The sequence below is a fragment of the Mauremys mutica genome, chromosome 6 (assembly GCF_020497125.1).
Source record: "Mauremys mutica isolate MM-2020 ecotype Southern chromosome 6, ASM2049712v1, whole genome shotgun sequence".
NCBI classification, from domain to species: Eukaryota; Metazoa; Chordata; order Testudines; family Geoemydidae; genus Mauremys; species Mauremys mutica.
This window is the reverse complement of record NC_059077.1, coordinates 14,803,386-14,821,300: the sequence shown is the minus strand read 5'-3', so window position 1 is coordinate 14,821,300 and position 17,915 is coordinate 14,803,386. Positions and strand designations below refer to the sequence as shown.

The 17,915-nt window shown below is 41.7% G+C and overlaps 1 protein-coding gene across 2 annotated transcripts in view; it reads left to right on the top strand.

The window, feature by feature from the left end:
- DYM (dymeclin) overlaps positions 1-17,915 on the top strand; it is a 334,338-nt gene that overhangs the window by 46,680 nt on the left and 269,743 nt on the right. For both annotated transcript variants that reach the window (XM_045021710.1, XM_045021709.1), the window contains exons 4-6: positions 3,319-3,371; positions 4,312-4,405; positions 6,326-6,459. In XM_045021710.1, coding sequence (XP_044877645.1) covers positions 3,319-3,371; positions 4,312-4,405; positions 6,326-6,459 — 281 coding nt within the window. The remainder of the gene's footprint in view (positions 1-3,318; positions 3,372-4,311; positions 4,406-6,325; positions 6,460-17,915) is intronic.

The following is a 17,915-nucleotide window of genomic DNA, read 5'->3' as shown; positions in this document are numbered from 1 at the left end:
TAAGATTAGACCTTCATGGGGGAAAACGATCTCAAATCTTTCCACTGTAAAGGGTTATTGCATTTTCCTGTGAACTGTCTGCTTCTGACCACTGTCAAAGACAGAGTTCTGGACTAGATGGATCGTGGATCTGATGCAGCATAGCAGTTCCTATGGAATCTCAATTTGGAGGTCTCCTTGGAGTATGGTGATTGGTTTGGCTAATCCATTCAGTCCTGTTTTTCTGTAGTTCTTTTGCCTGATTTGAGGGTAAGTGGGAGAGCCAGACCTCCCAGGAACTAATCTGTTTCATATTTAACCCACTGGAGAGGTTTGGGCTTCTGGATGCACCTCTCTTGGTTTTACAGGGAGGAATTCTATTGAGAACATGTGGGATGATATATAATTACTATATGAGAGTGCAAACTGGGAAAACATTGTGGGCAAAATATCTCACAAGTAGCGGAGATTTGAGCTTTTAAGAAGGCTCTTGAGTCACTTTCTGCCAGAGAGAAAGTGCACTACTGTCTGGTTGCCTCTGACTGCAAAAGAGATTGGCAACTAGGTTAGTTTATGTTTGGTGATTCCTGAAACCACTAAAGTCAGTCTTTCCCCTAATTTCCCATTGTAAAGACTTTTTAAACATAAATACTTTCCACTTTCATAACATTTTCTGTCCAGGGATCTCAGAGCATTTTGCAAACACTAAGGATTGAATCCTCACTTTTCCCAGGCTTACTAACACACCTGCATTGGCAGGTGATATTGGGATCTACTCACCTGCTCACCCTCCACATCCCTTTGGTAACCTGTGTTTCAGATAAGTAGAGGGAGGCTGCCTGCTTACCTTCTATACCAGTAGGGCAAAGATGTATGGGAAATGCACGAGGGAAAAGATGAACAAAATTGAGAAAATCTGCAGAGGTGAGAGAACTAGGTGAGGGTGTGTGCTGGAGCTGAGAGATAAAGTGCTGTAGGAAGAAATTAGTGCATGGAAGCCTTTGGGGCTGTGGAGAGAGAATGAAAAGATGCATCAAGACAGATGAAGCTTAGAAGAGGCAGAAATATAAGAGAATGAAAAAGCATAGTTTTCTATTCAACCCCTTTACGGTAAAGCAAACAAAATCCCTCTAGATTTTTCTCAGCCTTGGGCTAATATGATATCCTCCCCCGGCCCAAATCCATTTAGGATGTTTGTGCCACCCTCATTTTCATTCTGAAAGACTGACCACAATGCTCACTCCTGTATTGCTATGCCCATTTTATAGATGACAGCTTCAAATCACTAGAGTTGTTTACACCAGCAATGAATTTGGCCTTGAGAGGATAAGTGTCTTGCCCAAGGATATCTTAGTGAGCTGGTGACAGAGCAAGGAGCAGAAATCTAGTCTCTTAACAGTCCTCTTTACTTGCGAGACTCAGTTCTGCCTCTAAACATCTCTTGGTGCTTAGTGAAAATTCATGCTGTGATATTTACCTTATATGTATTCAGAAGGTGACAACTTGAAAAACAAAATCCCATTTCACAGTTGCACTTGGTAAAATATGTCTAGCTGTTTTTGATGAGATAATAGGCAGTTACCTATAGACTGTCAGCTTGTCAGAAAACTCATTGAACTGCAAGTTATCCTAGGCTGGGGGTTTTGAAAATGGAAGTTTAATAGACTCCAGCTTTTCTTCTGATCGTAGCATGTTACTTTGTACCAGGTTCTTAAAACAAACAGGCTGGACCTGGAAGTGTAAAAGACATTTCCCCACCCAAAAAACCGTATTGGCTTTGTATACATAGTGAAATACTTCTGTGATGGATTGTATTTACTGAGGGGCAGCCTATCTTAAATGCTCAATTACTGAGGGACAATCTACACTCATTGCTATATTTCCTTTCCACAAGCTACTCTCAGTATAACCTTTTATGAGTGATGTACTTGAATATTTGGTTGCTAATATCTAAACTGTATCATTAAATTTATTAACCTTAATTTGGGTTATTGCAGATTATGTCCTACACCTCTACCTCGATATAATGCTGTCCTTGGGAGCCAAACAATCTTACCGCGTTATAGGTGAAACCATGTTATATTGAACTTGCTTTGATCCACTGGAGTGCGCAGCCCTGCCCCCCTGGAGCACTGCTTTACCGCGTTATATCCAAATTCGTGTTATATCGGGTGGTGTTATATCGAGGTAACGGTGTATACGTATTTTATGACTTTTTAAACCAAAATTTGTACTTTGGGATAAGTTAAGCATTATACCCAGATGTATAAACACTCTTTCCTTAACCTGTGTATTATATAATTTTAACGTTAGCTTTAATAAAAAATTTTAAATCTGTTCTTTTCAATGGAGTTTGTCAGGTTAACAACACTAAATTGGAAAAGGGGAAATTTACATTCTGTTGTTAAGGAATCTTATCTTTCCTTGGTACATATTGGCAGGATCCTTAAATATCTAATATAAAAGCAGTATAGAGGTGTCCCATTTAACGTGGTCTTGGGCAAGATGCCTACATACTGTTTTTGTTTTTCCTGTCTCTAAAATGCAAATACTTGATTTACTTCACAAGAATTATACGTGGATTATTTAATTTGTACAATGCTTTTCAGGCCTATACATACACCACAAAGTATGTATTTTATAGGTTTCACATAGTTGGGATTATTTTAAGGTTGTTTGATTCCCTTCCCTCTTCCTCCCCCCCACCCTTTGCATTATAAAACCTTTGTAAGTAGATGTTTTGAGATAGATGTGTCATCTGGCAGTTAGTGAACATGTAAAAATCCTATCCTCTTGGCATATACATGATTTACAATTGCATCTGTTGTAACCACATGCAATAATTATTGAAACTGGGTTACAGTATTAAGTCTGAAATTAAATGTTTGCTTATGGAGGCACTTTCAGTTTTAGAAAAGGGTTAGAGTCTTCCTTGTATATCCACTCATAATGCAATGATATTCCTAGTACAAAAGCAAACTTTCTACAAATTGAAACTGTAGACCTATGTTTATTTTCAGGGGCTTATTCCAAAACAAGCCTGGGATGAGTGAAGTTTATGACATTGAAATGATGTGCCCACTTTAAATATGAATTGTTTGACAGAGTGAGATGAATGTTAATTGTCCATTGTATGGCCACACTACTTCAAATAGCGTGCACAGTCTATGTGAGTGAGGTAAATGGAGTAACTAAAATTACAAGGTCATAGGAATTGCAGTACTGCACTATAACAAATGTATTTAAATGCAGTAATTGTATTCTACAAGCGGCAGGCATCTATAGGCTCAGGGATTGTTATTGCTCATATAACTAAATGCTTCCTTTCTTCGTCTTCAGTGCTGAGTTAAAGCTGTTGGAAGAAGCCACCATCTCAATCTTCAAGTCTTTAGGTGAGAGAGATTATTTTGATGTCTTCACATATTTCTTTGTTTGTTGTCAACTTTTCTGATAAATCACTGTTCATGTAAACTTCTGTGTCTATATTTATTTAATTTAGCTCATCTGCATTTTGGTAGTGAGATTTTTAAAATCATATTTGTCTCCCAAGTGGAAGATGAAAACAAATTCTTCTAATTTGTGCTGTTTAAATGTAACATTGTCACATTATTCTGTGTGTTGCCAACAGAAGGAAGCGACTTGGGCACGGTTATTTTAGTAATTGAACAGACTTCTTTTAAATGATGATTTTTAAAGCATTGCCCCTTTAGAAGTAGAATATCAGTGGGCAGATATGGAGTACAGTATGTGACACCTGTCATGTGGAATTGACACTGAAATTAGAAGATGAGAGCATATCCTGCTTCTCATTCTGAATTATAATTTGATTCCCTGGATGTTTTAAGTTTTAACTTGCAATGTTAACTCTGTTCATTACACTATAGAAACTTCTAAAATATTGAAAGGATAGCAATGCTGATAGAGAGAGATTATGCAGAGCGGAACCAGGGATGGTAGAAGAGTGAGGAATGAAATGATATTATTGTCACAGTCAGGCACACTTTCCTGATAGTGAGACCTATTGAGCTTTGGAATAGTCTCCTGAAAGAAATGGTGTGGCTCCATTGTTCGGAATGTTTTAAATTTAGGTTGGAAAATGTAGTGTAGTGAACAATCTTGCAATAGCAGAAACATGGACAGGAGCCATCTTTAATTATAGACTGTTTAAAAAAAAAAACTATAAAGAAGTAGCCTTGGTGTGTGTGTGTTTATTTAAAAAAATACTTAAAATGTGCAATGGAGAGTAATTCCCGCTCTATATATCCTGTGTTTGAATTAATTATCATAATTTAAATTACAAATGTACTCTAATCTTTTCAATCCCTCATCTAGTTGAGAACAATCCTCGAACAGGAAATCTTGGGGCATTGATTAAAGTCTTCCTTTCTAGAACCAAAGAGTTGAAAATTTCGGCGGAATGTCAAAAGTAAGTTGGCAGTGAAATGCCAGGAGTTCCCTTTTATGTTTTAAATGTTCAACTTGTTGATAGCTCTTGGGTAATGCAATGATGGCTGCTCCATAAATACCTTAATCGGCAAGGTGAAAATTCAGGTTCTCTTAAAGTTTATTTTTGTTTTTAAAAGAGAAACTACTGTAATTTCAGAGGAACAAGTATCTTGTGTATTTCAAGCACTGGGATTGGAGTATAATATGTAAAGTTGTGCCATTACAGAAGAACAGAAATTTTCCATTTCTGTGAGTGGGTCTAAATGTTGCAACAAACATATGTTTATATAACTTTGGATTAATCTCTGCCCTTCTCACTCTGCAGTCCTAGGCACTGCTATCCCATTTCTTTCTGTGGGTGTCTGTGCATGACAGACAATAAAAATGCTGTGCAAATACTCCTTTGCTAGGTTTATAGTCTGTGACTCAAAATTCCTTGGAGCATAAATAAAATTTAAGAGAACAACTGATGCTCTAGGGATTTTGTTTTCCTTAACCTGTAGTAGCAGTAGCTCTCATGCCATGCTACTGGCTGCTTATTTTGTAAAATAAACATTTATTTTTCAACTGAGATGCTTTCTTTAAGGCATATTATAAGTCATCTGATAAAGCTTTTTAGCTAATCTAAATTTATTTTAAAATCAGCGCATTATTTCTAGAATACATGAAACTCTGACCAGGCCAGTATAGAAAATGATATAAAATTCCACTACTTTCAAATCGTATGATCAGATTCCCTTTCTAATCCTCTTCCCTCCCGGTGAGGGATGAAAACTTCAAGAAGTTACACTTTCAGAAGTATAGTTTTCCAGGAAACTTTCCAAAGATTTTTTTTTTCCCTGGAAATTTCTTTCCTGGCAGGGGAAGGAGGAGTTTGCAGACATTTTGAGGCCAACTCCTCTTCTAATCTAGGGATCCATTGAGAGAGAATCTCTCTTATGTCCAGAGGAAATAAATCATCATTTTGGCTGCTGCTGTGTTGGCCCCTCAGCCCCTTGACAGCGTGGCTTCAGCAGGAGCTGCATATATTGCTGTTGACTAGGTCCCCCTGAAGCTGCACGTAGGTACCCAGAGGAACATAATACAGTTCCCTCCTGGATTGCCTTCATGCCTAGAAATCTGGGGAAAAAGTTGTGAAGAGTAACTGAACTTACTACTGTTGCTCCTGAAATCCACTGAATGTCTTCCACCTTGAGTGTCATCTGAGTAATATTCGTGCACGTAAAGGGATAAGATTGGGGATAAATTTCCATGCAGAAAGAGTGAGATTTAAAGAGGTCTCAATCCATTTGAGACTGCCCTATAGTACGTAGCAGTGGGTCCCCAAACTTTTTACCTCGCACCCCACCTTTCCCCTGTCCAGTGGGGCCAGGAGTGGGTCCACAGCTGTGGGAATGGAGGACACAGACAGGGATAAGGGGGCTGAGGCTGGGAGCGGAATCTCGGCCAGGGGCTGAGCCGGCAGCTGGTGCCCCAAGCCCAGGTGCCGGGGGCTGAGGTTGGGGCCCCAACCACGCTCTCCTGAATGTTCCTCCATGCCCCCCTAAGAGTGCCCCACAGATTGGGGACCTCTGAGGTATAGAGATTAAAAAAGATAATAGACTAGCTAGTCAATTTCCTGAAGAGAATGGCACTTAATGGTAACTGTGATGCTTTTAATAATAGTACTAAACTATATGTAGCAAGAAGGCTGCTTCGTCTTGAAAAGAAACATTTATTTTTAAATAAATTTTCTTTGCTATTGAGTGTCCACATTTTAGTCACTTGAGACTTGCCTTTGCCTCATATGGGCTGCAGGAATCTTTGCATTCACTGTTACACACACCTAGTCACGACTATTGCGAAACATTAATAAGTAAAACATTATTGACTCTTGTTTACTTTTCTGTTTCCCTTCTAGCCATCTTTTTATTTGGCAGGCCCACAACGCATTGTTCATTATTTGCTGTTTGTTAAAAGTGTTCATATGTCAGATGTCAGAAGAGGAACTGCAACTTCATTTTACTTACGAGGAGAGAAAGCCAGGCTCATATGGTAGGTATTGAATATTATCGTGGAAACAAGCAATGCTCCATAGATGTGAATTTGTTGAAAAACATTTTTTATAATTACTATAGCACCCAGTTCAGCTTCAAGTCCAAACATCACTTCAAAATTTGAAATAGTAAAGTAATTATGCTATATATCGAGGTGTTCATCAGCCATGGAAAAACCAGCTGGAGAAACTTTGAACCTGAGGAGAGCCTGAAAGTGTGTCTAGTGGGATTTTCAAAAGCACTCAGCAGGGGTCTACCTCTGCTGCCATTGGAGATTAAAGCCATGTGATCAGAAGACTGCATCATCCATATTTGTGCTCCAAGAGCCCCACCCCAAAGTATAAGACCTGCCTCATCAGAGGACGAGGTTCCAAGCCTAGTAGAGGGGGGGAGGTGGGATGCGTGGAAAATAGGGGAGTTCGGGAGAAATGTCATCTGCCTTGTTGAGTACAGGGAGATGGTGAGAACCAAAAAGTCGTTTGCAAATATACCTGGATCAGCGCTGTATATTGTGCTTCCATGATAGGAAAAAATGACTTTATAGTCGCTCAGGAAATTGCATGTTCAGTAATTTGGGGGAATTTGAATGCATTTGGTTTTCTTAAACTGGCCACTCATCGAGTTCACTAACATCTAGAGATCTTTTTCCTTAAATATTTGTGAGAATTGTGTATTTGATCCTCTTTGATATTACTAAGATGAAGCAAAAATGTTGTCCTGTAAGGGATCTGTCCTAAATGTTTAGATCCATTATTTCTAATTTCTAGTGTCCTGCAGGATGCCTGCTAGCTTAGTAGCAATGCTTTGGACTTTTATATAAGACACCTAGGTTTGATTCCCACTGTTGACGATTGTGTTCCCTAGTGTTTTAAAGAATGCACCGACAAAACCTTAGTCCCCCTCTGCCCATGCTGATGTGCTATGATCTCTGTCAAGATCACAAGTTAAATAGAAATAATTTTTGTCAGGACTTGGAAGGAAAGCCTCTAGGGATAGACACTCTGATGTGGCCTTCAAACCACAGCTGCTGGAATCTCTTCCTGCAGTTGTATCTGAAATTCCTCCTCACTGTCTGTGTATTGTATCTTTCATCTTTTTTTATTTTTTTAAAGGAATGTACAATTTTATATGTAAAAGACAAAATTTCATAAAAACCAGCAGCCAAAGCGAATAAAGGGCTTTTACTAATATATCAAGAGGATAAGAGCAGCACTATTGATACAGTAGAACCATTAATAAATGATGCAGGTAAAATTCACTTGTGGATAATAGTTGTACTCCATTTAAAAAAAAAATTGTCTGACTCAACAAGAAAAATACAGAAAAGTTAATGTAAGCTGAAAATTAGGAACAGCTTCCTCACAGTGAAACCAGTTAGAGTATGTTTCTCAAATGCGGCCACCAGAGGCTTTTCTTGCGGCCACAGCCTCCTGGGCAGTGATGGGGGAGAGGTGGAAAACAGTGGCCCCTCCCCTGGCACTGCCCGCAGGGATTTGGGCCCGGCTCTCCTCTGCAGCCACAAATGCCAGAGGAGCAGGCAGCTGTATGAATTTCCCAGGGGTGGTGGGGCTCGGGCTTCTTGCTCCAGCCCTGGGATGGCAGGTGTCAGACTGCAGCCACAGGGCTTCAGGCTCCGTCTCCCTGCTGGGAGGCTTCGGGCTCCAGCCCTGGGCTCACAACCACCCCCTTGGCTCCCACTGCCTCCCTACCCACCTCTCCATCCACGGCTTAATTTGTCCCCTGGCTTGCTGGGGCTGTGCAAGTCTGCTGTGGAAAGCGATATTTGTATGTATGTTAATATCACTTTTCACTGCCTCCCAGCTAGCTAATAAGTCTGCTGTGAAAAGTGATACATACAAATATACATATATAATTTTTCATAGCAGCAGCCTTACTAGCTAGCACGTCTTAAGAAAAAAGCAGTCTAAAAAGCATAAGAAACAACAGAATAGACAAGAATGTGCAAAGCACCTTATTTTGTTTCTATTCTGTTTAGGTCCAGAAAAGAATAGACAACTGCACATTATTTTTATTACTGAGTCTGCAAAAAACCCTACATAAATAAATTACAGTGATTTGGATATATGCATATTTATTTGTTTTTCCTAAAGTTAATTAAGTATTTTAGGAAAAATTGTCAGAGTAGCCACCAGCAAGAGTTGGTGGCCACGCTGTAAGGCCATCAAAAATTTTCTTGTGAGAACCCCTAGAGATTGTGGAATAGTCTTCCAGGTAAAGTGATGGAAGCCCAGTGCAAGGAGTGTTTAAATTTAAGATGGGCAAAAGACTGCACTGATAGGAAGATGGACTGCATGATCTCTTATATACAATCTCTTACAATTTTTCAGTGGTTCTGTTGCAAAAGTAATAATAGAGTCATACATGCATTTGATAATGCAACAATTGGTTAGTGTAATATAAATGTTGAGGTATTATTATTTATATAGCAGTCACAGAGCATAAATTGTGTTGACAAATATCAGTTTCCTGCCCCAGACAGCTTAAAATGGACATCATTTTCATTGCAGAAGTAAGGAAATGAAGAGCTGAGCTTACTTTAGCAACCTGAATAGTTACTTTCTCCTTATTACTTGCTGATGTGTATTACAAAAAGTCTTTTTAAAACATGAACACTGTGTATCCATTCCATTTACAATTATAAAAATATTCTTCGTTATAATGCTTCATTTGCTGAAGACTGTTTTGAATAGTGTTGTCATCCTGAAATGAGACATTATTGTAGAGTGCGCACACAAGGAGGCAGAGTGAAGGTTAGTGTGCAAACCTTGCCTCTCAATTTCCTGGCTTTACAATAAAGTTTTGGTTAAGGTTCTAATCATATGTGGCTTATTGAATAAAACCAATTACTTTGCTTTCTTCAGCATGGATGGCTGGTGTCAGAATTCTAATACAATGTGTGTGGGTTGTGGAAAAAAGAACCCACAAGCATCTGAATATGGGCTTCCTTCAAACAGTCAGCCCAGGCAAGGGCATGTGTCTTGAGTGCATAATAATTGTTTGTGCATAGACTAGTGAAAACCATTCATTAAAATCTATTTAACTCCTTGGCGCCTGCTGTTGCTCTGGGGAAACCAGACTTCTGGTGCCAGAAGATTAACAGCTACATGTTGAAATGGTTTAATGTCTTTAAGCTGTGATGAGTAATCTCTAAGAATGAGGTCAGCTAGCTGATACATTAAACAAGCAGTGCCTGATTACAATAAACTATCACTGCAGAGTGAACGTGGGTTTTCACCTGGTAAAGAAATATTGCTTAGTTGTCTAATACAGCATAGTAACAACACACAGGGAAATGCCACATGAGAAAAGTGACATTTAAGTGCTTTATTTTACCGTCAGAACCACAATAATCTTTTTATTCTTAACGATGAGGGAATTCCATATTCTACAGTATTCAGAATAACTAATATCACTGAGCTATATGTCTGCAGAGTAGATGTCTAGATATCTGTACAGTACTTAGACAGTATTTAGCACCATTTGACTGTAATTCATAAAGATATTTATGAAGTTTAAGTATAAGTTTGTGCATATGGAGCAGTATAGACAAAGTTACTTAGCAATCATCTTAGATTAGTAGATTGTTAGTTGAATGCTATAAATTAAGAGGGTAACTGTGTGTGGTCTGTTGGTTAGAGCAGGGGACTGGATTTTTGAAAATCTGGGTTCCTTTTCAACTGTCACTGCTTTACTGTGGACTTGGGCCAGTTACTTCTGTGCGTCAGGTTCCCCCTCTGTAAAATGGGGTTATTTCTTACAAACCTCACTGGAGTACTGGTTTATTTGAGGATCCTAAACAGTTTTACACAGTATTACGATTATACATCTAATATTGTAGTAGGCTGATGGATTTTTACAGTCTGTAAATTTAGGATATTGGAAAAATAAATGACTGAAGTGTCACCAAAGAATATAATAATTTTAAAAAGCTGTTGTATTTTGACCTAGTAAAGAAAGAGGAAAAAATTAAATGAATTTAAGATCCCTTGTATAACTATACCAACAGTAGCTTCCCAAAGTAATTTTTTTCATTCCTGGTACCTTAGAGTTCCCCCTAGTGTCACAAAGTATATGCTGATTTATTATTGCATTTTGTATTTGCTTATTTACTTAGCACTACATACGATGAACTGTTTTCTTGTTAAAAAGAAACAGGTTTGAACAGTTCTCACTGGCTTTTCAGCTGCTGCACTAGGTTATTGGTATTTCTCCCTCTTTCAGATGGCAGTGCATTTGGGCAAATCTTATGAAATATATTATTTAATAAAAGTACAAATAATCTGTACATAAATGAAGACATTAGTTCCATATCTGGGTTCTGAGGATGTTATCAGCTTTAGCTTTGTTATGGCTTATGAAGGACCTTTAGCATTACAGCCTGATATACAGTTGGGCTTATTGTTATTCCTTATTGATTGTGCACACGTGGCCCACATGGACTCCTTCCACCCACAAAAATATTTTTATTTAATCAATAGAAATTATTGTTGAAAACTTAATTGTAATCCACTTGCAAAGAATCACCTTCTGTGGTCATTCATAATAATCCATGCTTCCTGTGATTCCAGCCCTTTTCCTTATGTGTCATTCACCTTGACGTTGAGAGAGCAGCTACCTCTTTTCAAGGTCACCTTGGCAGAATTCTTCCAAGGTCCCCTAAAAGCCACTCTGTAAGTCAATATTGTGTACAGTCTGCTTTCCTACTTTCTTGTTTTTTAGCATCTGTTCTCTAGTGTTTCTAGCCAGAGGCCCATATTTGAGTAAAGCACTCTTTGATTTTAATGTGGCTAACTTAGATACCTGGGATCTTGGCACAAACTGAGAACATACTATTGCAGTGCACCACAGTCTTGCTAGAATGAACTAAAACATTAACACCTTCTGCAAGATTTCTGCCATTTCTAAAGGAAAAGGATTGTACAATGTATTAGAGTGATGATGTGTGGGAAAATACCGAGTGCTCAATGGCAACAATATCTTTTATAAATATGTAAGCATTTTGTGTTTGGCAGTTCATTGATGGCACAGTTTTTTTTACAGCAAACTATTAGTTAGAGGATAGCCGTGACTCATCTGAAAGATGGTACCTACTCATTTTATGTATAGTATGTGATCTATGCAAGTGAGTCCAGCTTGTGCTTTCTCAGCAGACTATATTTTAGGTTTAAAGAGCTTCATATTGTTGCATTTAGCATCAATTAAAGTGCCCAGTGGCAACTTTTGTGGTCCAAAAAGTGTATGAGAAGAAAGGCTGTTAGAACATACTGTTGCAATTACAATGCTAGGCTCATAATGAGCAAAGTTATAGAACCAAATATAAGAGGGAAATTGAAACATAACAGTGGCATTTGTCCCCCTTCTATGGCTAGACCACATAGGGCAGGGGTCGGCAACCTACGGAACGCATGCCACCTTTGGCACGCGAGCTGATTTTGCCTGGCACGCGACCGACTGAGTGAACAGAACCCCAGGCCAGCAGGAGGCTGAGTGGGGCCAGCAGCCAAGATCCCAGACCAGCAGCAGGCACGCCCCCTGGCTCCCCCCTCACCGTGCTTGGGTTCTGCGGCTCCCAGGAGTGTGAGCCGCCAGGGCGCAGGGCCCTGAGCCTGCTGTGGGAGGCGCAGCAGCTCACGCTCCCGGGAGCCGCAAAGCCCGAACACGGTGAGGGGGGAGCCGGGGGGCACATGGGGACCGTTGCTCGCATGCATTTGCTGCAGGAACCCTCCCCCCCGGGGGACGGGCACTGGGCCGCAGTCCAGGCAGGCGCGCCCCCCGGCTTCCCCCTCACCGCGCTCGCTCAGGTTCTGCAGCTCCCGGAAGTGTGAGCCACCACTGCCCCTCCTGCAGCTCCTCCCCTCCGGCTGCCTCAGCACTCCATGTGGAGTTTTGCCTCCACGTGGAGCCAGCGTCTGACCGACATGGGCATGGTAAGGGGAGTCCCAGGGCACAGTCAGGGAGCAGGGGGAGGGTTGGATGGGTTGGGAGTTCTGGGGGTCCTGTCAGGGGGTGGGGAGTGGTTGGATGGGGTGTGGGAGACCTGGGGGTCTGTCTGGGGTGGGGGTATGGATAGGGTTGGGGCAGTCAGGGGCCAGGTATGGGGGTAGGGTCCTAGAGGGAAAGTTAGGGTGGGGGGTCTCAGGAGAGGTCAGTTAGGGGACAAGAAGTAGGGAGGCTTAGATAGGGGGTGGGGTTCTGGGGGCAGTTAGGGGCAGGGATCCCAGGAGGGGGCAGTCAGGGGACAAGGAGCGGGGGGGTGTTGGGGGTTCTGACCGGGGCAATCGGGGTGGGAAGCGGGAGGGAGTGGATGAGGGCGGGGCTAGGGCAGGGCTCTCCCCTCTTTTTTGATTGTTGAAATATGGTAACCCTAGGCGAGGGGGAAGCTGGGGGTGCATGGGGGCTGGCACCCGCACACATCCACTGCAGCCTGCAGGAGCCCCCGGGGGGGCGCCAGGCCACAGCCTGGGCAGGAGGGGCGGGGGGGCACAGCTGTTCCCCGCTAACGACGCCGCTGCCTTTGTAGGGCTGCTGCCCCCCTGCACCGCGCCAGCTCCTCTATGGCTGGGGCTCGCTGCTGCCGCAAGTGGGACGCTCTGGCTCTCCGGTGCCTCCGGAAGGCGGCTCCTCTCTGCCGAGCTGCTGCAGCGGTCCAAGCCCAGCAAAGCCAGTGGACTCGGGTCAGGGGTCACCTTGGTGGGGTGGGGAGGGCTTGCGGGGGGGCTGTGCACCCTCCAGGAGAGTTCAGGGGGCGAAAACTGGTCTGGGAAGCAGCCCTTGGGCATGGCTGGCCTCTGGGCAGGCTGGCCCCTGGGGTCTGTAAAGGCTCATTGGGATTTGCCCCTCAATGAACCAATGTGCAAGTGGTGGTGGTGGTGGGGTGGTGCAAGGTGGAAGTTTCGCCTAGGGCACAAAATATCCTTGCACCGGCCCTGCCCCAGGGGGTGCATGCACCCCAGGTTAAGAACCACTGCACTAAACTGATAAGATCTTCATTTTAATTTAATTTTAAATGAAGCTTCTTAAACATTTTAAAAAACTTGTTTACTTTACATACAACAATAGTTTATAGACTTATAGAGAGAGAACTTCTAAAAACGTTAAAATGTATTACCAGCACGCGAAACTTTAAATTAGAGTGAATAAATGAAGACTTGGCACACCACTTCTGAAAGGTTGCCGACCCCTGACATAGAGTCTGCTACTGCATTCAAAAATTTCTATCTAATGCACTTGGTTATTTAGTACAAACAGAAGAGGCTCATGTTTCTAAGCCCAGAGGTCCTGGGTTCAATCTGTGCAGATGATCTAGTCACTGGTGTTATTACTTAACGTTGTGGTGACCATAAAATTCAATCCTATATTATATTTTAAGAGTAAAATGAAACAAATATTATCCATTAGTTTAACGAAATTCTAAACTCTGTTGCTAATAATAATAATTTATGTTTCCTTTTGTTATCTGTGCCATGGCGTACTAGCCACTAAACATTCTACTTGGAATTAAATTCTAACATTGTATAGGGAATTGGATGACTTGTGAACTAATAATGGGATAGTGAGTTTTTCATCTGTAGGGGTGAAATCTTGGCACCATTGGAAGTGAGTTACAAAACTCCAGTTGACTTTAGTGGGGACAGGGTATTCACCCTAGGTTGCTGTTCTGTCTGGCCTGGAATTTTGAGGGAAAGTAGTTGATATCTGGTGGCTGTCCAGCATCCTGTGGAAATGAGTTGACTTCATTTGTTCTTTGTTGACAGCAGGTTAACCATGTCTCAAAATCTTCTATCACATTTGTAGCTCCTTATTGTCAGTCTTAGCAGAGAAGCAGAGGACTGAACAGACGCATCTGAACCTAGAGAGTTAATCTTTTGTCAATCAGACGCATTAGTGAAGTTTTCGCTGCCTGTACCATGCTATTTCTATGGGTAGAAAATTTATCTTCGTGGCTTTCAATCCAGTGCCATTCATGCACACAAAATTCATTTGGCATAGATGTTTGATGGTTTGTCCCCCCTTAGGATGCCACCCGATATGCTGAGATACCACTGAGCCTATCTGTTATGCCAGCCTGAGTATCTTTTTTACCTTCTTGCTGAGCCAAGCAATTCTATTAAGCCTGTGCCAGCGCGCACACAGGGAGGGCCACACCAAACTGCAGAACAAAACAGACACTGAGATCAGTTCTGTGAAGGCTCAGCTTAAGGGACTTGCCCCCAGCACTCAGGTGTCCACTTCCCTTGGGATGCAGACCCAAAGATATATTATGAAATCCGCCTCCTCCCTCAGTGTGGAGGAAGGTATGCACAGCCTCTTAACCCCCCCGCTCTCCCCCGAATTGTGAATTGTACAATTCGTATAACAATTGTATTATAAACAAGAAATACGTTTATTAACTACAAAAGGTGAATTTTAAGTGACTATAAGAGATAGAACAAAGATTACTGAGCAACTAAAATGAAATACGCAAGCTAAGCTTAATATACTTAAGAAACAGGTTACAAAATTTCTCTCCCTAGATATTGTCACAGGTAGATAACAGAAAGGCAGCTGCTCTGGCCTGCATCTGGAGATTTCAGGTATTTCCACTCACAGACTGGATGCCCTCCCAGCCTGGGTTCAGTCCGTTTCCCCTCAGTTCAGTTCTTGCTTCCAGGTGTTTTTTCAGTATCTCTTTGGGTGGGGAGACAGAGGAGAACCATGATGATGTCACTCCCCTGCCTTATATAGCTCTTGTGTATGGCGGGAACCCTTTGTCTTCCAATGGAAGAATACTGGCATTCCAAGGGGTGTGTCCAGTACCAGGTGAGTCAGACCCATGTCTCTGCAGGGGTGTGGCAGCCATTACTTTTCAGCTGTGTGGAGCTTCCATAGGAAGACTAAGCTCTTTCACAATCCATTGTCTCTGCTAATGGCCCATTAGCCCTGTCTGGCTTTTCCATTGTTGTACCTGAAGGGCTGGTTGGGGGTGACACCCAAAGTAACACATTTGTAATACAGATACATAGTTAACTTTCCTAATTTCAGATACAGAAATGATACGGGCATACACATTGGATAATCACATCCAGTACATCATAACCTTTCCAATGATACCTTACAAGAGCCATCTTCCCTAAAGTATATCTCAGTTTTGTCAGATCCATATTGTAAGCATATTTTCATAAAGAATATGGAAGGAAACATCACAATATGTACCAACAAAACCATAAATAAAAAATTGGAGATATACCAATCTCCTAGAACTGGAAGGGACCTTGAAAGGTCATCAAGTCCAGCCCCCTGCCTTCACTAGCAGGACCAAGTATTGATTTTTGCCCCAGATTCCTAAGTGGCCACCTCAAGGATTGAACTCACACTCCTGGGTTTAGCAGGCCAAGGCTCAAACCACTGAGCTATCCCTCCCCCCATGTAGCCCATTCCCTGACCTGCAGCAGAAACTCTTATTCTTTCTGTATTAGCCAGTTACAGTTCATTGAGCTGCTAATCATAACTGTAAAATATTACAGTAAATGCAGAACCACGCGCCCCCTCCCCCCCGCAACTACTCATGGAATGTGGCTGAGAATTTCAAGTGAAAAGGCAGGAAATTAAAAGCTACAGTTTCTCCGAAAACACACTTGATCTTTTGCATATGTAATGCTTTCTGTTACTGCATATTTCCATGCAAACAATTGTTTAATGGAAAAAAAACATTTTTTTCCAGCCATTAGATGAATACTGAAATTTTCAGTAATCACATAGTGGAACTTAAGCATTGGAATTGCCAATGTGGAATCATGACTCAAGAAAATGCAGCCTGATGATACTGTGTCAGTTCAAGCAGATCAGACGGTGACCCAGAGAACAGCAGATTTCACAGCTTTTCTGGGGGTCTTTTTTATAGTAAACCAAATGGAAACATCTTCTCCCTCCCCCTCCGCCCGGGCATCAACAAAACACAGATTTCTTTAAAAAAGAGCCATGGAAAACTGTCTCTCTGCTTGCAGACCTTACCCATCAGGTTGACAACATGGCTGCTTTTTGCTTCATTTTATATTTACATTTTTGCATACAGGGGATTTTAAAGTAGTATTGTAATTATTTAGTCCTATTTCATAAGTGATTTGGAAATACTTATTTTATTACTTATTTTTAGACTTTCATCTGGGACTGCTGGAGGGGGAAGCCTATGGGGTCTGGGGAGAAGCAGGCAGTAGCAGGGATTGAGGCTGCCTCCTGATTAGCTCCCTCACCAGTGACCTTCAGGCTGCAGCTAGCAGAGGCTGTGGTTTATGCTGTATGAGCTACCTCAGACTTCACATGCTGCTGCCAGTGTAGGGGCAAGAAAGTTGCTCTACAAGGCGGCAGACACTCAGTGTGCATGCATACAGCTGGGAACAGACAGGGCAGATAGCCCAAGGAAATTACTAACCAGTCAGACACTGCCCAGTTGCCCAGCAGCTAAGGTTGAGCGTGAATTCTACGGCAACATGCCCACTCCCTGTTGATGCATGCATGTGTGATCTGTAGCAAAGAAACTCCTTGGATTGGTTGGTTGAGTCACACCACATATTTTCAAAATTGCAGCCATCATTTAGTGGAGCTGATAGGTTTTCCGGGGCCAGGAGGACAGTGCTTAATATTAATAAATAAAAGTGATTTGGGCCATGTCTTTGTATGTAGTATAACAAGTGTAGGCTAATGCTTTTCTTGACTTGTCCGCTGTTAATTGCAACCTTGCAGGTACTGTAGAGATGATGTGAGTAAGTGACTAGGTAGGGACCAGGTACAATTGAGTGTAATCTGGGCTCTGTCATTAACTGGGTCTGCACTAGATTTGTCTTCCTAAAATTTTCCACCATTGCTACCACTCATGGTAACAACAGTAGGAGCACTAATGCACACCATCAACCAGCTGCTGCAGCAGCCCAGAGCAAGTGTAGAAAACACAGTGGTTAAAATCCTGATGGCTGTCAGTGCTTTGTCTACGTAAGCTCTCAACCTTTCCAGACCACTATACCCCTTGCAGGAGTCTGATTTGTCTAGCATACCCCAAGTTTCACCTCAGTTAAAAACTACTTGCTTGCAAAATCAGACCTAAAAATACAAAAGTGTCACAGCACAGAATTACTGAAAAATTGCGTCCTTTCTCATTTTTACCATATAATTATAAAATAAATCAATTGGAATATAAATATTGTACTTACATTTCGGTGTATGGTATATAGAGCAATATAAACTAGTCATTGAATTAAATTTGTTTGTACTGACTTTGCTAGTGCTTTTTATGTAGCCCAGGGGTAGGCAACCTATGGCACGGGCGCTGAAGGCGGCACTTGAGCTGATTTTCAGTGGCACTCACATTGCCCGGGTCCTGGCCACCTGTCCAGGGGACTCTGCATTTTAATTTAGTTTTAAATGAAGCTTCTTAAACATTATGAAATCTTATTTACTTTA